Genomic DNA, 22,299 nt, shown 5'->3' on the forward strand with positions numbered 1-22,299 from the left:
CCCTTAAAATTGGAGTCTTTTTAGCCTTTATTTTTCTACCAGTTGTATTTCTCTCCCTCTCTCTCCCCAGACCCCTCTGCCTTTTCTTACATTTAAGAGTATAATTTAATTTTTAAATTTACATACACTAAAATTCATTTTTTTTCATTTACAGTTCTATGAGTTTCGACAAATGTAGAGACTTAGGGAACAACCACAGCCATCAGGATATGGAACAGTGGTATCATCACCCCCAAAACTCTTTCGCTGGTCCTTTCCAGGCAAGCCCTGCCACCACCGTAGCTCCGGGCAACCGCTGATATTTTCTCCATCACCATAATTCTGCCTTTTCCTGACATAATATAAATTAATCACATAATATGTAGCCTTTTGATTCTGGCTTCTTTCACTTAGCATAATTCAAAAGAGAACCATCATATATATATGAATATATATAAAATATATATATAATAAAGAAGGAAAGCCTGCCTTTTCCAACTACACTGACGGACCTTACAGCCATTAATGCGAAGTGAAATAAGTCAGACAGAGAAAGACAAATACTATAGGATCTCATTTATAAGTGAAATCTAAAAAAAGCCAAACTCATAGAAACAGTAGAATGGTGGTTGCCTGAGGCTGGGAGGTGGGGAAAATGGGGAGATGTTGATCAAAGGGTACAAACTTCTAGCTATAAGATGAATAAGTTCTGGGGAATCTAATGAACAGCATCATGTCTATAATTAACACACTGTATTATACAATTGAAAGTTGTAAGAGAGTAGATCTTAAATGTTATCACCACCACACAAAAAAAGGTAATTATGTGAGGGGCTAGGGGTGTTAATTAACTTTTTTGGTTACCATTCTGCAATATATATGTATACATAATTATAATATTATACACCTTAAACTTACATATGTTATATATCAATATCATCTCAATAAACTTATAAGAAAAAACAAGACAGGACCACCCAACATATTACATGAAACAGTAGTTTGTTCCTCGTTATTGTGGAGTATATATAATCCATCGTGTGGATGTACCGAGGTCTGTTAATCAGTTCACCAGTTGAAGGGCATTTGTACTGTTTCCAATTTTTAGAGGTTATAAACAAAACTGCTCTATCAATAAATATTTAATTACATAATGTTCAACAGCTGAATATTGTTCCATATCCTGATATACAATTAATTTAATCTGGCAGTTCCTTATTGTTGCACATTTAGTCGTCTTCCATGTTTTACTGTTTTAAATAACACTCTAACCTCATTCAAATGTATGTATTTGTTCAATTGCTCTTCAGGAGAAATTCTCAAGGAATTCCTAGGTCAAACGGTAGGCATCATACATTTTACTGCTTTTGATACATATTACATGAAAAAGTCCCTTATGAGAATATCCCAGCACTCAATCCCTTATCAACATCGATTGCCACCTTTTAATTTTTTACCAATCTCACAGGCAAACATTTTAAAATGACATCTCATTTTTATTTGTACTTGTTTTACGACTTTTTTTTATATCCCTGTAAATACAGGTGGCATTGGCGCCTCATATTCATTGGACATTTTTATTTTTTCTTTCGGGAACTGCCTGTTCCTGTCTGTTTGTATGCTGGGCTTCTGCTATATTATATTAATCCTTTGCCTGTCACTTATGTTTTTTATATACAGAAGCTTTTAAAAAATGGATGTAATCAGCTCTTCTAAACTTTTCTTTTGTGAATTATCACATTTAATATCATGCCTAGAAAGGTCCTTCTCAATTTTATGTTTACATAAATATTCACTTATATTTTCTGTCTAATTTTTCCAAACGTTTGTTTGGAAAAACAGCATGAAGAATATAGGAGGCTTCCTGGCTGAGGCAGACAAAACGTCACTTCGCCCCTAGTACGTTGGGTTTGCTTCTGCCTTCATGGCTTTGAACTACTGATATAAAATATGCAGGATTCCTCTTTTCTAAGGGGTTCATCTGCCTTCTGAAGAAGGTGAATAGTTTATGAAACTAGATTGAATTTTCTTCCTATGATTGGATTGGTTCAGAAATAAAGCTTTATTCTCTGGTTTCAGTGGTTAGTTGAATCACGGCAAAGCATTTCATATCCCTTTCTCTTTGTTCCACTAGTGGGACAAACTAGGAATAACTTAGAGAGCTGCAATGAAAATAACGTGCCAGTGCGTGCCAATATTTTCAGGAATGTCACAGCAACAGTGAACATTTACGGCAGAAATTCGTGTACATATTTCCCCAAGGGGCCAAAGAATCTTTTTTTAAAATAATCATGTAAATAAATGGGAAGGTATGATTCAATTTACAAAAGTTGATTTCACAAACAAATTTTGAAGACAGTGCTTTTTCCATTAAGAGAGGCATACAATTACAAGATGGGAAGAAGCCAGATTCCCAGCTGACCCACCAGTCTGGACCACTCTGGTTTCTGGTGTGAGAAGTAAATTTAATTTTCTTTAAAAAAAAAAAAAAAAAAAAGGCACACGATTATAAGCTTACAGAAAAACTTCACCCTTCAATAAGACTGTAACACACTATATGATCCAAAAAGCAATAACCTAGGAAAAGAAAGAAAAATGGAGACTGGCTTCTACAGAAGGTTTAATCTGATCCCTTACTCTTATTTTATTAGTAAATGGGACTCACGTAGAACACAAATACAACCCACGGTAGTGTTGCATCTCAAATCTGTACTCTGGATCTGAATGTGCTTGTTTTTCATGAGCAGTTGGGAAAAGTGAATGCATTCTCAATACATTCTAGACCTTAAGCATTTACCCGAGCTCCCTCTTCAGCAATCTGGGCTATACAGGTACTTTGGTGTCATTCTCACTGAGGTAAACTACCTCTTCCCCATCACCACCTCACCTGCCCAACTCAGCCTCAAGGGACCATCTCTGTAGCTGCAGACCTAGTCCATTTGGCTTGCCTGCCCAGACACCGGCTCCCCTCCCCCATCAGACTGTTGGTTGTCACACTCTGGCAGGTCTGACAACACATCCTACTGGAGCAGCTTCTGAGGCTCCAGGCCACAGAATGTTAGAGGCCAACAATTGCAGGAGGAAGGATATAAGTAGCTTCTGGTCTGAGGCAAACTGGCCCAGGACCAGACTGTGCCTGCTTTCAGCCCTTTAGGGCTTGGCCCACTGCCCCTAGGGACCTCCGAACTCTGCGTGATTCTGGTGCTTTGACCAACTTCTGTCTCTGCGTATCTTCTGTGGGCTGCACTCAAGGCTCAGTCCAGTTCCCCCTCCTAGACTTAGGGCATTTCCAGGAGTCTATGCACCTCACACAGAATAGGTGGAAAAAGTTACCCCAACTGTGGCTTTTTAGACGGCACTGAGAAAGGAGATAAAAAATTAATTTGCCTATGTTTGTTGTTAGGAATACAAACCATGAGCAGTTCTTGCTGGAAATTGTGCAAAGTCCTAATTTTGGTTCAATTAATATAGAAGCATAAAGTGCCTTCAGTTTCCCTTTGTATCGTCCTAACAAATGGCTGTCTGGCTGTCTGAACTCCTCGTGTGGTGGTTTGACTAAAGGCAATTTATTTTGTCTTAAACACACACACACAACAACAACAACAAAAACTTTAAAAACAAGAGGGGATGAGTGTTTTACCATGAGCACTTATTACTTTTGAAACCAGAAATAATCCTCTATTTTAATGAAAGGGTAAAAATACTTCTCTCCAAGGTAAAGAGAAAAGAATGTGCATAATATTGTGGTGACTGATGCCTAGAAACACAACCAAATTCCCTTTTTATCTCAGTAACTAACTCACCCAACAGGGTATAACAAAGTAGAGCTTTGTAGGGTGTAATTTATATTACAATTCGCTTTCTCTCTATGTTAAGTAAGGCAGTTTGAAGTAAGACTTTTTTTTAAAAAAAAAAAAAAGTAGTTTCAAAGAACTTGAAAAAACACACCCAAAATGCTCTAGTCCAAAGCCAGAACATAGTTTTGTATGGTCTGCAGATAATTTAATATTTGAGAAACCTTTTCAACATTCTCCAACTCCAACCAAAACTAAAGCAATATTTAGGGGGAAAAAAATGAGTAAGCAAATAAAACCTAATATCTATATAATTATTCACAGATCAAGCAATTTAGGGACAATAAAATAGAACAGCATTTCAGCTAACTCAAGTTTAAAATAATGGAACAACTATTCACTAACCTAACAACAACAACAAAAATTCTGGCTAATTTTACTGTTAATATATTAGGGATGATTGCTTTATCAGTTAAAAGACTTAAAATCAATTCTGTATAGGTTGGTTTATTTTCGATTTCACAAACATAGTATGATCAGCCTTCTTGATTTTCTGTAGTCCTCCTTTCCCCACAAACATAACGTCCAGTTTTGAGTCTTTCAAACAGTAGGAAAATGCAATGATGTCAATGTACAAAGTATGTCACTGGTGCTTTGCCTGCCGTCTTCCGGCAACAGATGCATTTTATTTTGGAGAAGGGGCCCTCTCACACGCCAGTACTAACCCTAGCCGTCACTGCCAATCACAGCCCCTGTTCACATAGGCTGGCTTCTGGCCCAGCTTGTCCAATCACAATCCCCTGCATCCCCTTGGACAGTGTTTGGTACAGCAAGTGACTCATAATCCAGGCTAGGCCAATGAAAGTCTCCACTAGAATCTTTTCAGGAGTAACACAGAAAGAATTTAAGCCTTGGGTCTAGCATCAGAAAGAGGGCAGCCCAAGAGTATAGATCCACCATGTAGAGAGATACAGAAATGACCTAGGGGGCTTCCCTGGTGGCACAGTGGTTAAGAGTCTGCCTGCCAATGCAAGGGACACGGGTTCGAGCCCTAGCCTGGGAAGATCCCACATGCCGCGGAGCAACTAAGCCCGTGCGCCACAACTATCGAGCCTGAGCTCTAGAGCCCGCAAGCCACAACTACTGAGCCCACGTGCCACAACTACTGAAGCCTGTACACCTACAACCCGTGCTCCGCAACAAGAGAAGCCATGACAATGAGAAGCCCGCGCGCCACAACAAAGACCCAACACAGCCATAAAGAAAAGAAAAGAAAAGAACCTAGGGAAAGAGTGGGGGACACTTCCAATAAAGATCTAGACCCAGAGGCCCACACTCCCAGTGGCCACCTGCACCTCTGTCCTTCCTACAGTGTGGTTATAAAAACCAGTGTAGGGCTTCCCTGGTGGCGCAGTGGTTGAGAGTCCACCTGCCAATGCAGGGGACGTGGGTTCGTGCCCCGGTCGGGGAAGATCCCACATGCCGCGGAGCGGCTGGGCCCGTGAGCCATGGCCGCTGAGCCTGCGCGTCTGGAGCCTGTGCTCTGCAACGGGAGAGGCCACAACAATGAGAGGCCCGCATACCGCAAAAAAAAAAAAACAAAAAAAAAAAACAGTGTATTTCCTCTCCAGCTTCAACAAGTTTGCGCTGGTTTCTGTTATTTGCATTCAAGGCATCCTGACTCACGCACAAGGTAACCACTTGAGTTTGGGCATTCTCAATCATGGTGAACATACTTACTGGCTTGTTTTTCCAGTTCCTGTTCTTTGGGCTCTGCCTTTGCAGCCCACAGGGGTGGCTTCTGGGGCCCTGTCTCTGCTCTGCAACCCTGCCTCCCTGCCAGGCTCCCATGCCCAAGGGTAACGCCCAGTCCAATCAAAGTTTCATCTCTGAGAGTGAAGGTCTGGATGTGAGAGAGAAGTTGTTAGGATCTGCGTTCTGTGCACCGTGGCACTCTGCAGGGAGAGGAAGACACGTATGAAGCTTAGTTGTTCGGCCCCATCTGTGTTGGATTCCACGGGCTACCCCATCTTTCCAAGACATCCTACCCTCTCCCCTGCCCCTTCAGCTGGCCGTAATTGGTTTACTTTCCAAACCAAGGGAACATGAAATTATACACCAAAAAACTATTTCTGTAAATCATTGGTTAGGATGCTTTTTACTATGGGAAATGTACAATTTCAATAAAAATCAGCTTGGGCAATAAGGAACAGCCAGCCTACAGGTAGTGTGGGCCCAGGTATGGTACAAGAATGTCATCAGGGCCCCTGTGTTTTATTTCCATGTTTTGCCATAAACAGTGCTGACTTCTCTCAAAGGTCGATTCCCCCAAAGGCCCCAGTTGGGGCCACCTGTGTTGTTGCTCACATTCAGCAGGAGATGGAGAAACGTTTCCATGCATGGAAGAGCATCATCAGATTTGGAAATACTATCCTGGCAGTGGTGTCAGAACAGCTTTAAGACATCTTTAAGAGTCAGAACTAATGTGACTTGGTGACTACCTGACTGATGGGTGTGGGAAGAGAAGAGCTAGGACAGCGCCCAAGTTTCTCCCTTGGGCGTCCCGGTAGATAGAAGCAATGCCAGAGCTGGTTTGGCCGGATGGTGACGCCACATGCAGGTTCAATGCCTCCCCATGCTTCACTCAGACCTGCCCAGGAGTCAGCCAGAGCCTGTCCAGAAGCCTGATCTCACAGCAAACCACTCACCTTTGACAAGAGAGATTTCTTACCAGGTGAGATAAGCAAATGACTGCTCTCTGTGAACCGTCCTTCCTGTTTACGCACGGAGAACCATTTATATGAAGCTGGTAGCCACCTGAATGACTCGCGTGCTGTGAGCCTCCTAGCTGGGTGCAATTAGAGCCGTTCATGCTGTGGACACAGTGGCTGCCTATACAGCACCTGCCCCCACTTTCCTTACACCTTCCAACTCTTCTTCTGTCCAGGCTTGTGCCCTGGCCCAGCTCTAAGGGACAGTCTAATAGATGGCTCTCAACCCTGGCTGCACACCGAAATCAACTGAGGAACTTTGAAAAAACACCAATGCCTAGGACTGTATCTTTTATTGTGGTAAAAACCCCACATAGCATAAATTTAACCATCTTAACCGTTTTGAAGTGTACAGTTCAGTGGTATCAGGTACATTTACATTGCTGGGCAACATCACCACTGTCCACCTCCAGAACCTTTTCATCTTCCCAAACTGAAACTCTGTACCCATTAAATGATAACTCCTCATTCCCCCTCCCCTCAGGTTCTGGGAACCACCTTCTATTTTCTGTCTTTATGAATATAAGCAAAATCATAGAGTATTTGCCTTTGGTGATTGGTTTATTTCACTTAGTGTGATGTCTTCAAGTTTCTTCCATGCTGTAGTGTGTCAGAATGTCCTTCCTTTTCAAGGTTGAGTAATATTCCATTGCATGTATCTATCACATGTTATTTATCCACTCATCCATCCATGGACACTTGGGTTGCTTCTACATTTTGGCTACTGTGAATAATGCTGCTGCTATGATTGTAGATGTCCAAACATCCCCAAATATTTTCTTTGAAGTTTTCCATGGGATTTGAATGTGCAGGCAAGGTTGAGGACCACCAGTGTGTGGCAGTCCCTAGAGAATGTGAAGAGTCCAGAGGAGAGGCACGCCACCTTAGCTGGCCTGATCCAGCTGTTCCATGCTAATTATAACACTTATCACAGCCAGCAATCAGTAAGCTCATACACCTGTCTCCATCAATGGATCCGGACACCTGGGAGGGGGAGGTAGGTTTTGTTCACCTCAGTATCTTCTAGATCTCGCTCCAAGCCTGTGACCCTGCAGAAGCTTATTAAGTTGCTGCTAAATAAAGACAACCAATCCATAATTCAACTCCATCTTTCTATTAAAACTAACCATTCCCCTTTGCTACTAGAAATTAGGTACCATTCTACCCTGGGCCATGTCTGTGGCTGTGGAGCCTGACCCAGACCTGGGCCTGAGTCAGGGTTTCAGATCTTTTTTTTTTTTTTTTAATTTGTTTAATTTTTTGGCCATACTGTGCAGCATGTGGGATCTTAGTTCCCCGACCAGGGATAGAACCCACACCCCCGCTTTAGAAGCGTGGAGTCTTAACCACTAGACCATCAGGGAAGTCCAGGGTTTCAGGTCTTTATGAGACAAAATTATACGTGTGAAGGAGTCCTGCACGGCAATGGTGGAGGAGGATAGGGGTGGGAGGAATAGTTGCTACTGCCCCTTGTTCCAGTTTTTTCTGGAACGGATGCTCCAAAATGAGTGGTGGGACCCATTCCTTAGATCTCAAAGAGAGGTCTAAACGATCTTCCCCACAAATTTGTGCTTCCCTACCCCCAACCCACTTTTAAAACTAAAGACAGACACGTAGCTGGATTTTTATTGAGGTGGGTTTTCTGTGCCCTCTATTCATGTCTGCAGCTCCACATTCTCATGTTTACTTTGGTTTTAATTTTAACCTGAGTTCCTAAGATCGCTTTTTATTAAAACCAATGGAAATTAAAAAGTAGCCCCAGATAAAAGAAATACTCAAACACCCGAGAGGGTTCTGCTTCATTCCATATTTAAGTCTGTGGACGTATCTGGAGAGAACCTCTTTATAATGAGGAGCAGTGGTGTAGCAAATTGAGAATGCTCTTCTCCCCTTTCCCCTTAAGTCTTAGAAGCCATGAGACACACTGTGCAATGGGACGGGAACAGCAGGGACATGTCTTGGTAGGTAGATAATAAGGCTGACCCCTAATTGCTCCCGTCGTATTTTCAAAATCTGGGCCCCCTTGCACCGGGCAGCACTCCAGGATCAGGGTAGGGCAAAACCAGCAAGGTCACACAAATGCAGGACTTTATTTCAGACTGGGATATTTTGCAGAAAGTTTCTGCCTTGATTTTGATTTTTTAAGTAGCGCATGAAAATCATTTCTTTTGATTCTGGAGTTGTTTGGCACCCCTTCAATTTCCTGCCTGACTTGCCTCACCCTGGGTCCAGCCCTGACTCCACTCACGTCCCCGCTTTCCTTGGAGTTATAATTTGTTTTCTTCTTGAGAGGAAAGCATGACGTTGCTCTCTGCATCTCATGCAGCCACAAACATCTTTCTCCGGTTTTACTTCCTCCCTGTTCTCTTCTTCTGCCCATTTTGACAAACTCTCTCCCTAAATCCGTTCACCTCTGCGGCTTCTGCCGTTCCACACACACACACCCCCGCCACCTTTCCCAGGATGACCAACATCAGGTACCAGGAAGAGATACAAGAGGGCCGGTGAAGGCCGGCCTTTCCCTCTGAGGTCATTTTTTTTTTTTTTTTTTTTTTGCGGTACGCGGGCCTCTCACTGTTGCGGTCTCTCCCGTTGTGGAGCACAGGCTCCGGACGTGCAGGCTCAGCGACCATGGCTCACGGGCCCAGCTGCTCCGCGGCATGTGGGATCTTCCCGGACCGGGGCACGAACCCGCGTCCCCTGCATCGACAGGTGGACTCTCAACCACTGTGCCACAAGGGAAGTGAAGCCCCCCCTGAGGTCTTCTGCTAACATAATTTTTCAGCTTCACGTGCAGAGTAACACAATAAGCAAGGGCCTAGTCCTTTTTAAAGAAACCTTTCTTGCAGCAATTATGATGATAAATAGTGCCCTTGGTAAACCATGGCCAGCATTATGCTCTGCAACTCCAAGGTAGCTGGCTGGAACACTAGGAAATAGAACTGAGTAATTTTAACTGTGCTAACTATGGAAGCCCTGAAAAAAATGCCTAATACGGTAAAAACATGGACAGCTCTTTAAACGCAAAGCCAGTATGGAAGGAAGCGAGCTCATGATTTGGGCTCTTTTGACCTGGTGGGACTCCTACCCTGCAAGGGCAGCTGAGACCCCCAAATTTCACACCCACATCTTCGAGGACCAAGTGGAGGACCTCATCCATCACTCACATCCCTGACCCTGGGTGTTTTTCTGCACCTCTTGTTGCATCATCAGTAAACCGGCATGTAAACAAACTACCTGAATCTTTGTTACCATTCTAGCTTCCAAGTCATGAGGGTCTAGCCCAGTTCAGCCTCCTTCACATCATCTTAATGATTCATTACTATTATTATACATGTGCCAGAAGAGAATAATTCCGTAATTCATTGGCCTGATGGGAAATATAATTACAGATGCAAATAACTTTTAATAAACACATACTAACCACACTCCTATTCAGATAATCACCCCAAGACCTGCCCACAACGGCTTACCAGGACTGTGTGCATCCCAGTGTAAAGTCGGCTGAGACTCACCAACGTGGAAAACGCCACAGCCGTCATCAGTCCCAAAACAAAGGGATACTGCAGGGGGAGAAGAGAAAACAAGGACATTCGGTCAGGTTCAGACACATACAATTTGGTGCTGTGGAAAGGAATAGGATTTCTGATCCCGTAACTCCTAGTCTCAATCTCATATTCCCTAGACCAGCAGTCTGATGATCTCAAATCACTTGAAAAATGGGAAAACTAAGGAAAGAGAAGGGGAAGATGTCTAGGAATATAGTTCTGGAAGCAAGTTTCACAACATATTGACATGCAAATAAGACACAGCAGAAAACTTGACCTTAGCTATGGTGCTACAAGTTTTAATGGAGTAAATAATTTTTTATTTCTATTTTTAGATTAAAACTTATGAAGTATACAGTATTTCCAAGAGGCAAGATAGATAGACAGTGCTGTCATTTGGAAGTCCAACTAGCTACTTCCCCATCATGTGCTGTGATGGTAAAGCTTGGCAACAACCAGCTTCTTGGGGAAGAAGAAGCCCCACGTTAAGACTGGGCATATTTCTGTACAGATGTCAAGGCAAGCGTCCAGACTTCACTGAATCTTGACATTTGCTCGTGAGTAATGAAAACAGCTGGAGGACTCTGGCTAATGACAAGTCATATAAAGAACACACAAATATCCTGCTTATGAGCTAGACACAGAGCTATAATCCAGTTGCTTCAACTACTGATGTCTGTGGTCTTCCGTGGTAATAAGGATAAAGACGATAGAGAACTGTCTATATTATGTGAAGTGCTGTATGGTCACTATCTCATGTATCTTCACACAACCGTATGAAATAGGTTCTATTACTAGCCCCAGTCCACAGATGAGGAAACCCTTAACCTTGATAATAAGTTGCATTAGTATTGAACTTTAGCACAAAGATGCTTGCCCATCCATCACCCCTCACAACAGGAGCTGGGGCTCAGAGAGGTACAATGACTTGCCCAAGGTCACACAGCCAGTAGTGACACAGTCTGAACCAGAAGCCACATCTTCCGAGTACAAGCCCAGCATGTTCTTTCCAATGCAACATCTGAGTATAACAACACAGGGTTGTGCATCTTTTCTTAAGATTTATCATTAACTGGGTCTCTGATTTTAATCGAAAAAGTGTTGAAAATTAATGAGTTAATGCATTCAGAATTTAGAGGTTGGTATTCACCTGAACATATATTTATATAAATAAACCCATTTTTAGAGCTACTCATGAGTATATAACCCCAAAAGCTGAATACATTTATTATTAAAAAATTAAATAGGAAAGAAGTGCAAAACAACTCAGGCCTTACGAAAACTATTGTGGGACTTCCCTGGCGGTACAGTGATTAAGACTCTGCACTTCCACTGCAGGGGGCACAGGTTTGACCCCTGGTCGGGGAATTAACATCCCGCATGCCGAGCGGTGTGGCCAGAAAAAGAAAAAGAAAAAAGAAAAGAAAATCGTTTCATCACGTAAGCTGTAAAGACATTTTTAAGAAGATCCAGGTGGCCTTAAAATGAGCGTATAAATGATTGCTGTTGCTTTCCTGCAGTCAGCGCCATTGATTTTTTTTTTTTTTTGATTTTTGTTGATTTTTTCCTAAGAGAACCATGTTCACAGGCTTCTCTTGATGCTGACAGCAGCCCGATGGGGGTCAGTGTTGGGCCCACTATGTCCTTCTGGGGCAGACGGCACGGGATATGACATAGCTCAGAAGTCTGCATTCAATTAATTCCGATAGTACTGGGGAGCTCAGACATTGTTTGATCCTGGCATGACATTTAAGTTACAAAAAAAGATTATACCTAGTTGGATATGATACTATACACTTGTCCCTTTGCCATTTAGGAAACTGAGATCTGACCCCAGGTGACCAGGTAGCAGACCAGGTACAGCCAGGACCTGACACTAATCTTATCCTCTTCCAATCACATCAGGCTGACACCCCATTTTTGTACAACCTGGAACATGGAACACCCCTGGGTTTCTGGTGTAGAGGAGCAGGAGAAGCAATACTATCATTTACATACAAGGCTGCTAGAGTTCATGAAATCTAAATTTTCCAACGGGTAAAAGGTAAAATTTCTGAAATTAAGCACAAAACTAGAGCAAGAGTTCTCAGAAAGGAAAAATAAATCTTCATTGCAGTAACAGTATAGATTTTAAAAGGTCTTACTATAACTGGCATTTAAGCAGATATTAAGTGAAATTCTTCTATTTTCAACAGCTATTAATCACCTGTCATTTAGACAGCTTTCTAGAAAATATGGAATGATTATTTCTAACGGTTGAGCCCCCAAAAAAGGCAGAGACATCTCTGGGGGCTAATTTGGGAACAGACTATTTCACCCTGGGCCCTGGGACATGTAGCTGGAGGATTTGGTGAAACCATCTCAGCCCTGGAGGATCATTTACTAGGATATAAACCCCTCGAGTCTCTTGCAAACAGAGGGTGAGAGCACCTATTCAGTGCCATCTGGTCGGGCAGCTCAGGGTGAAAATGCCTTCGGAAGCGGGATGCCACACACCCGGGTTATGTTTGTGGTGCTGTTGTCATTATTATTTTTTTTTAATTAACTAATTTATTTTTGCTGTGTTGGGACTTCGTTTCTGTGCGAGGGCTTTCTCTAGTTGAGGCGAGCCAGGGCCACTCTTAATCGTGGTGCGCGGGCCTCTCTTGTTGCGGAGCACAGGCTCCAGACGCGCAGGCTCAGTAGTTGTGGCTCACGGGCCCAGCCGCTCTGTGGCATGTGGGATCCTCCCAGACCAGGGCTCGAACCCGTGTCCCCTGCATCGGCAGGCGGACTCTCAACCACTGCGTCACCAGGGAAGCCCCTGTTGTCATTAATGGTGTCCACTTTCACTCTTGGGCACAACCTGCTTTGGGTACTAAATCATATGGTCACTTCATTTATAAAGAAATTGTCACTGACTGCTCAGTAAATTTTTGTTCCCCATCTTTATTTCATAAACTTCAAAGTCCTTCAAAAAAAGAAAATCCTGAAGGGAAACTCTTTGCTGCCTCATCGTACGGATGGTGTTACACGGGAGGAAGGGGAGTCTGCGCCTTACCTGGTATCTGCCCGTGGTAGAGATAAGGAGGGTGAAGGAGATGGCGGTGGCTGCCATGGCGTGGGTGGACGGCATCCCATACTCAGCGATCACTCTCTTCTCCAGTTTCACAACAGGAGGGGAGAAGGGGCGGGGCCACTTCAAGACATCCTTGGCCACCTGGCCAATATACATCACCAACTGCCAAACCAAAGGATGGAGGTAAGTCTAACCAAATGAGCAAAATAAACTCCTAGGTTCTATGAATTTATTTTGAGGTTTCCTGTTGGTTGGCTGAAATCACCTTTCTCTCTGACCCCAGCGGCCTATGGGGAAGTCTTGTAGGAAGACATTTTAGTTGTTAAAAAGAGAAACAGGCCGGGACTTCCCTGGTGGCGCAGGGGTTAAGAATCCGCCTGCCAGTGCAGGGGACACGGGTATGATCCCTGGTCCGGGATGATCCCACATGCTGCGGAGCAACTAAGCCTGTGTGCCACAACTACTGAGCCTGCGTACCACAACTACTGAAGCCCACGTGCCTGAAGCCCGTGCTCCGCAACGAGAGAAGCCACCATGAGAGGCCCACGCACCACAACAAAGGGAAGCCCTTGCTCTCTGCAACCAGGGAGGGTCCAGGCACAGCAACAAAGACCCAACACAGCAAATAAATAAATAAATACATAAATAAATAAATTTCTAAACAAAAGAGAGAAAAGAGAAACAGCCCTTCTGGATTCCAGAGGGTCACTGGGCAACTAAGATATGACACTAACACGTCTTACTTATTTTGGTCATATATTTAACATTTGTATAGCTGGTATGTGTGCCAAGCACTGGTCTAAGAACTTTACAAATATTAACTCACTTAATCCAATAGTACCTGTAGAATGCAGACCCATTTTACAGAGGGGTAAACCGTTGTACATAGTTAGTAAGTGGCAAGACTTAATGGATTCAAATCCAGAGAGTTTGGCTTCAAAAAATATGTGCCTTAAACTACCACGGTAATACCTTCGGGATGGTCCTGGACTAAGAATTTAATACTCAATCAGACAGCCCTTCTTTTCAAGTTTTAACCAAAAAAGTGACTTCTGGCTTAAAATTTTTTGAATGCCACTGTTACTCCTGATGTATGCAGGCAACATACTGGATATAGTTTAACTTTTCTCAGTACTCGAGAGCGTCACACAATAAATGGCGTGACTATTTTCAACCCTAAAATCAACACAGCTCAATCTGGAAGTTCCTCAATTGAATTCTTTTTTTTCCATGATGCCATTAATGAAAAAATCCCTTTCTCTTTTTCCCTTAAAGCACAACATAGATATCAGAAGTGATTTCCATACCCTCCTGAGATGAATAGGACTGTTAACAATAGACCTATTTACTTTGTCAGAGAGCTTCACGGGACATTTCCGTGAGGCTATGCAAGAGGGAGAAGCAACCCATTCACTTAAGTCTCTGCATTTGCAACCCAAAGTGTGGTCTGAGGAGAGGCAGCATCCACACCACGAGTGCTGTTTCAAGATGCAGAATCTCAGGCCCCAGCCTGTACCTATGGAACTGGAACCCTCATTTTCACAAGACTCCCGGGTGGTTCATGCGCACGTGAGAATTTGAGAAGCACGGCCGGCTTTACACTGTATTCTTGCGCAGGTCACTTTGTCATGGGCTTTAATTATAAACCTCCTCATCTTACCATGATCGCATTGATCTTACTAGGGCTTTATTTAGCTTGTGATGGATGGAGTTACTTGGCTTTGGAACAAAACCCGCTATGAAGGACTATTTCAAAATACTTTTGATTAGTCAGCCAGATTGCTTTAGAGTTTCCCACATTGTGGTACTTTCTTTTAACTCATCTAGTTGCCGGTGAATTCTGAACATTATCCCAGCACACTCAGTATCCCCCAGAAAACGCTGCATATGTTTTTGTGCTCTGCTGCCACTTTGCTCTGGGTTAAAAATCAAGAACCACTGTCTGTGCACAGCAGGCCAAATCCACAGGCTTTAAAGCCTCAGTGACAATCACTCCAAATTCCATAGCTGCTATTTCTAATCAGACTTTGAAACTTAACCTCTTTACCATCCCCTTATTACCAGAAACTACTGTTTTGGAAACTAGCTTACTCTTTTATGTTTCTGCCTCTCCCTCCTGTGAACCTATAAAAACCACATCAGACCGACTATTTTCTGGGGAGTTGGAAAACTTGCAGATGTTGTTGACTACTAAGAATTTCTCAGAAGATGCTAGGATATAAATGTTTCTCAACCCTGCCCCTTCCCCACTCATCAACATCAAAAAGAATATTACAGGCATTACGACAAACTCCAGTTCACTCAAAAATACACAGAATCTTCAGACAGGAAACGTTAAAATCATAGAGTGAAGACAGACTGTGCGTCCCTCATTCAGACAAAACTTAATCTCCTTGAAGTCCATGAGTTTCTTCGACTTCATTTATCTTTTGCCTTCTATATCTGAAGGATGTTTTTAAGAATGAGGACAATTGTTCATTTTATTTAAAAGTGTTCCCATAGCAGCACACTGTTTCTGATCAATAAGTTTCAAATAGCAATTACTGTCATGACAGAGCTCTTCAAATCAGAGAGTGAAGCTATGTTTTTCAGGTTGTAGGGAAAGAGTACCACTCACAGGGTGACAAGTCCTGTCTCTGTCAGTTTGCATTCATTACAGCAAACTGTGCCCAGCCCTGTATTAGGTCTCCAACCTTGAGTGGGGAAAACAGTCACACAGAGGATCTCATCATAATGCAAATATGCTTTGGAAAAAAATTATCCACAGAATTATATGGGTATGTATATATGTAGAGACAGACTTTGGTTCAACCCGAGACACTGGGAGCACTGAGGTGGAACGTTAAAGGAAGATTGTTTAAGATGAGGGGTGGATAGAGAAGCATCCACTTCGCAAGAATAGAGAAGCCTTGGAGAAGTGATGTTGGGTGGTATGCAGAGGGACCTCCGAGGCAGTTAGGACCAGTGGAGTTTAAATTGTGGGGCACACCATTACACATCAGTTAGAATGGCTGAGATGAAAGGAACTGACCATACCAGGTGTTGGGAGGATATGGGGAGTACCTGGAACCCTCATACAGCACTGGAGCAGGTGCAAAATGATACAACCACTTTGGAAAAGCAGTTTGACAGCTTCTTAAAAAGTTAAAACATATGATTTCCGCACGACCCAGCCATGCCGATCCTAGGTATTTACCCTCAAAGAGTGAAAGCGTAAGTCACGCAAAGATCGGTCTATGACCATTGACGGCAGCTTCTTTGTAACGGCCCCAAACCGGCAACAACCCAATTTCCATCAACAGGTGAATAGGTAAACAAATTGTGGTATAATCATACAACTGAATACTTCGCGGCAAGAACAAAAAAAAATAAACTATAGATATCACGCTACAGCATGGATGAATCTTAAAATAATTATGCTGAATGAATGATGAATCTTAAAATAATTATGCTGAATTAATAATTATGCAAATTGTGGTATAATCATACAACTGAATACTTCGCAGCAAAAACGAAATAATAAACTATAGATATCATGCTACAGCATGGACGAATCTTAAAATAATTGTGCTGAATGAAGAAGCCAGGCCAAAAACAAACAAAAGTACATACTTTATGATTTTGTTTATATAAAATTCTTGGAAATAGAAATGACTCTATAGGATAGAAAGCCGATCGGTGGTGGCCAGAAAGGCGGGAAAGAAATTACAAATGGGCATGAGGAAACTTCTGGGTAATGAAGTTTTAATTATGTCTTAACTATGTTTTAATTATGTCTGTCTTAATTATGGTGATAATTTTAGGGGTATGGACCGATATCAAAATGTGCCAAGTTGTAAACTAAGGCCATTGGGTGCCAGTGTAGGATCCTCAGTTGTAACAAATGTCCCACTCTGGTGGACGGGATGCATGTGTGGGTACAGGGGGTATACAGGAACTCTCTATACTTCCTGCTCAATTTTGCTGTGAACCTAAAACTACTCTAAAAGTAAAGTCTATTAAAAAGAGTACTACGGCAGAAGAGAATTATTTCTCCATTTAGTTCACAGTAAAGAGTATAATGATTAACTCAGTATGGCTTGCCCTCCACGGAGGACTTTGCTCTGTCTTCTTGAAAGGCCCTTCTACCCAAAGGGACCAAATTAAGTTCCATCATCCATCATGCTCCTTTGGGCTGAGGCCCCCAAGGCCTATGTGTAAAAGCGAAAATCCACGGGGAGGCAGGGCAGGAAGCAATTATAGCTCATTAACGCCTCAGCACCCTAGCTGGGTCCCCTGCATGGTGCTGGGGCCCCGGAGCGTTTCATGATGAGGAATTAGCCTACTTGCTTACTTCTTCCCTAATTAATGTATAGGTGGAAAGGAAATCCAGTTCTCTGGATCGTCTACTGTTGACCCCAAGCAGACAAGAGGCTTTTCTAGAGAACCAATTCTGTCAAAATGAAATGTGTCTTCACAACTTAGAAGAATTTCCCATCTGGCATCTGTCCTTGATGGCTGGGCTCTTTGGGGCCAGCAGAGAAAACTGTGCTTTTTCTCTTAATGTGGTGGGCCTTCCTAGTTATTACAATCCAAAATGACAATTTTTCTATGTCTAACACAGCTCTGATGAACAGAATTTAGTCTTCACGCCCGGATAAATGAAACCTAGATAGTTTAGGAAACAGAAGGTCCTTGAAATAACATTACTAGTAAAGCAGCCGCGGGATTTTAGACAACAGCCATACATTTATTGTTTACGCTCTGAGACTGCTGCCTGCCCCCACTCCCACCTCTGTCCTCCTTCCAAAGCATCCCCATCCCCTCCCCTGTTTTTATAATAAAAGCTGAATCCTCTGCAAAACAGAGGGAGCACCGAGAGGCTCTTTTCAAATTTCACCCGCCCCCCCTCCCCCAAACACACACAAATTATGATAAACTCTAACATCTTTCTTCCCTCTGGCTACACCCTCAGCCCACTTCACCATGGGAAATCACAGTGCAAGCGATTAACTAACAGGGATGTAAGGTATCCCTCAGGTCTCATGGGACAGAAACACTGAATCACTGGGATTTATAGTCTATCCATGGATTTGTTTTTAAAAAGTCAGGAATTAGTTTCACCATTCTAGAGAACAATGAGATGTAACCCAAAGACCACAGCTTCTCTACCCATCCCATTTCTTCATCTGTCCAAGTGAAGCTCATTCCCCTTCTTCTCAGGTTACTAACATGATAATTTGGATAAAGAAAGATCAGACACCAAACTGTCTCACTCCTAGGTACATACTCAAGAACACTGAAAATTATGTCCTCACGGAAACTTGTACATGAATATAATATTCTCAACATTATCCTTCACAATAGCCCCGAAGTTTAAACAACCCAAATGTTCATCAACTGATGAATGCATAAACAAAATGGGGTATATCCTTACAATGAAACATTATTTGACCTTAAAAAACGAAGTACTGATACATGCTACAAGGATCAACTTTGAAAATAGTGTGCTAAGTGAAAGAAGCCAAACAAGAAAAGGACAAACATTGTATGATTCCATTTATATGAAGTGTTCGGAACAGGCAAATCCACAGAGATGGAAAGTAGATTAGTGGTTGTCTAGGGTGGGATGGGGGGGTAGGGGAAGGGGAGTGAGTGCTAGTAAATATGGGGGTTCTTTTTAGGGAGATGAAAATGTTCTGGAGGTAGACATTGGTTGCACAACTTTGTGAATATACTAAAACCACTGAATCATATTCTTTAAAAAGGTTAATACTAATGGTAGCCCACTGAAAAAAAGATAAACTAGACATAAAGATGGGTTCTGAAATACCTCTTCTATGTGCCCTTGAAGTCTTTTGCTCCCAAATGCTATTAACAATACCTTCAAATATTGATTCAATAGAAGCAGCTATGGCTTCTATTAATATTTTCTTCAAAAGTCCTGCCCACCTCTGCTCCCAACCCCAGTTCTACAGGGCACTGAGGTGGCGACCACACATGACACAGAGAAAGCTGCTGAAAATCTACCTACTCAAACCCATGAGTATGGGATTCATTTTAAGAGCAATTTTAATCTCTGGAGGCTTTTCAGATCAACAGTTTTACAAAAAAAGACTGACTGCATTAGCCTGTGTGTGTTTTTGTTTATTCAGTGTTCAGTCTTTTTTTTCCTCCCTAGAATACACACTCCTCTGTGGTCTCCTATTTGGCTTCAGGGAGTGAATTAAAAGCAGGTCTTTGTTATGGTTATTTGGGAACATTCTAGAGACTACTGCTTACCATCCAGTGTAAAAAGTTGTTTTCAATGGGTGAATGTCCTCTCCTACTGTGGCATCATTTTTATTTACTTTTTAAAATTCACAGCCCTTCTACAGTGTATGTCATGTGGGTTCGTGTGTGTTTGTAGAGGGTGGCCTGACGGTGAGTCACTTGGACAAGCAGGTGTAATTTCAAACTAATAAAATTTCATTCCACGCCTGAAACACCAAAACAAAGAAACTACAGAGCAAACACCGTAAATCACAGAAGACTCTCAGCAAACTGGTCTTGACATATTCCAGGTTCTGTAAAAATGGAGATACAATAACGAAAGCACAAATGGCAGGTGAGAAAAATAAAATGATTAAGTGACATTTTCCTGTTCTTTCTAATGCTCCATTTTTTTCAAGCTCAGATCTGCGTCTGAAATTTTTGAAGACAAACACTAAAGGTACAAAGATTAGTAATTAAGTCATAGGTGTATGCATGTATACCTTTAGGAAAGTTACTTTAAAACATCTGAGGTTTCTTTTCGTTATCAAGGAGGACTTGGGTTAAATAATAACTAATATTTGTGCAGTGACTTTTTAAGTGTATTTTCATAGACATTACTTTAATATTCATATCATTCCTGTTTTACAGATGAGGAAATTGAGGCTTAAAGAAGGTGAACGTCCTCCTAGAGAAAATACAATGCGTGTAGAGACGCTGGGCTTGAATTTCACTCTGAGGCCAAATCCTATGGTCTTTTCACCACGCCCCCCTCCCCCAACCTGGCATGAGAATTATTGCTGAGACCAGATATCTATTTTTAAAGAACCCAAATTCTGTGATCCTAACCCATTATACCCATGTAACACTCACTAGAGGCCACCTGGCTGCCCTTGGGGCTAAGAGATTAAGATGTCACATCTGATGAGACAATTGCTAAATTCTTATCCACACCATTCCACCAGTAACAGTCCAGCAGAAGCCTGGGACCAGTGTCCTTTACTCACCACTGGATAGATGTCACAACCAAAATGATGCCCATTGAGGGAATTGGTGTCTTCAGTCTTAGGAAATGTAGAGCATACAAAAGTTAAAATCATGCATAAGCCCACCTTCCTTCGGACAGCTAACCAACCACAAAAACCTGGAAACAACTCTAAATGTTCATGACAGGACACCAGTTAAATTATGCAACTGTTAATAAAACATTGTGAGATATACTGTTAAATGAAAAAAGCAAGAGGCAGCAAGAGTATATTTTGATCCCATTTGTAACTTTTAAAATGTATTTATAAGTAAATGCATGTAGGTTACACGAGGAACTGTGGACACTGGATCCACTGCGGGTTAGAACTGAGGGCTGGGGTGGGTGCCTTGTGTGCCATTGGAGTTTTTCATGCAAAAACTAATAAGCCTGGCTTCAGATAACAATGTAATCACTGCTAAGAAAACTTACTATTAGACTCTTCCCTCACATTTCTAATATATATTTTGTTCAATTTTATTTACTTTTATACAGCAGGTTCTTATTACTTATCTATTTTATACACATCAGTGTATACATGTCAATCCCAATCTCCCAATTCATCACCCCACCCCCCACCCCCCGCTTCCCCCACTGGTGTCCACACGTTTGTTCTCTACATCTGTGTCTCTATTTCTGCCCTGCAAACCAGTTCATCTGTACCATTTTTCTAGATTCCACGTATGTGCGTTAATATATGATATTTGTTTTTCTCTTTCTGACTTATTTCACTCTGTATGACAGTCTCTAGGTCCATCCACATCTCTACAAATGACCCAATTTCGTTCCTTTTTATGGCTGAGTAATATTCCACTGTATATATGTGCCACATCTTCTTTATCCATTCATCCGTCGATAGGCATTTAGGCTGCTTCCATGACCTGGCTATCGTAAATAGTGCTGCAATGAACATTGGGGTGCCTGTGTCTTTTTGAATTATGGTTTTCTCTGGGTAAATGCCCAGTAGTGGGATTGCTGGGTCATATCTAAGTATATTAATTGTCAGTCCTGCTGACCCTAGAAAAAAATAACTGCAAAATAGTACTGAAAGATCAAAACCTTTATTTTTACAGACCCCTGAAAGCACAAATGCAATAGACATTAGCCACATGCCATGTTCAACTTTCTTAACTGATTAAAACCACAAACTATTCCCATCTCCAAGTGTGCTGCCACAGGTCTTTGTGGGTAACCCAGCCAGCCAGCCAGCCTAGGCCACAGCCACACACGCACAAAGGCATTTAAGTACACATGTCAATTAAATATAGTCTCAGATTTTGATGCTGGCATGGGTATTGTCCATAACAAGCACGTCATCAAACATATTCCTCAGTATGACCATGAATCTGGCCAGAGCAACTGCATGGGGGACCTGACAGTCCACGTGGGCTCTAAGGAGTCAGAGTCCTGGACTGTCCTCCCTTGCAAAGGCGTGAGGGGCAGAGAGAGTCTCTCAGCCACGGAGGAATCCCTGCCTCAATTCTACCCCCAATACGCCAAGAATCTTCCATCCTCTCTATACAAGTGCCATCAGGAGTGGTGACAAAGGGGGGACTTAAGAGTCTTCCTTTGTTGTGTACCATTGGTACCAACAATAAAATCCACACTGTGCACACTGGGGGCACAGATGAGGAAATAAAACCCATGGGGACACATAAAATTGACATTATAATCGTGCACACTGTAATCACCAAAAAACCCCAGAACTAAACAACAACAAAAAAACCCCGGTGGTCTGTAATTTACACATTGATCTGAAACAACCAGGGACTGAGCCCTCTGTCAGCTTCCAGTGGGAACAGTCCCAGAACAGCTGGCCTCACATCTCTCTTGAAGGTAGACTTGAGTACTGAAGGTAAGTGAACCAATATAAATCTACGCTCTTAACACTTAC

At 42.4% G+C, this 22,299-nt stretch overlaps 1 protein-coding gene across 1 annotated transcript in view; it reads right to left on the minus strand.

The window, feature by feature from the left end:
• The window catches only part of SGPP2 (sphingosine-1-phosphate phosphatase 2), a gene marked incomplete at both ends in the record, with an annotated part of 113,909 nt that overhangs the window by 27,905 nt on the left and 63,705 nt on the right, over nucleotides 1-22,299 (minus strand). The window contains 2 exons of the mRNA XM_082658714.1: nucleotides 10,018-10,107; nucleotides 13,133-13,312. Coding sequence (XP_082514840.1) covers nucleotides 10,018-10,107; nucleotides 13,133-13,312 — 270 coding nt within the window. The remainder of the gene's footprint in view (nucleotides 1-10,017; nucleotides 10,108-13,132; nucleotides 13,313-22,299) is intronic.

This window comes from Grampus griseus (assembly GCF_964374135.1).
Source record: "Grampus griseus genome assembly, chromosome: 7".
NCBI classification, from domain to species: domain Eukaryota; kingdom Metazoa; phylum Chordata; class Mammalia; order Artiodactyla; family Delphinidae; genus Grampus; species Grampus griseus.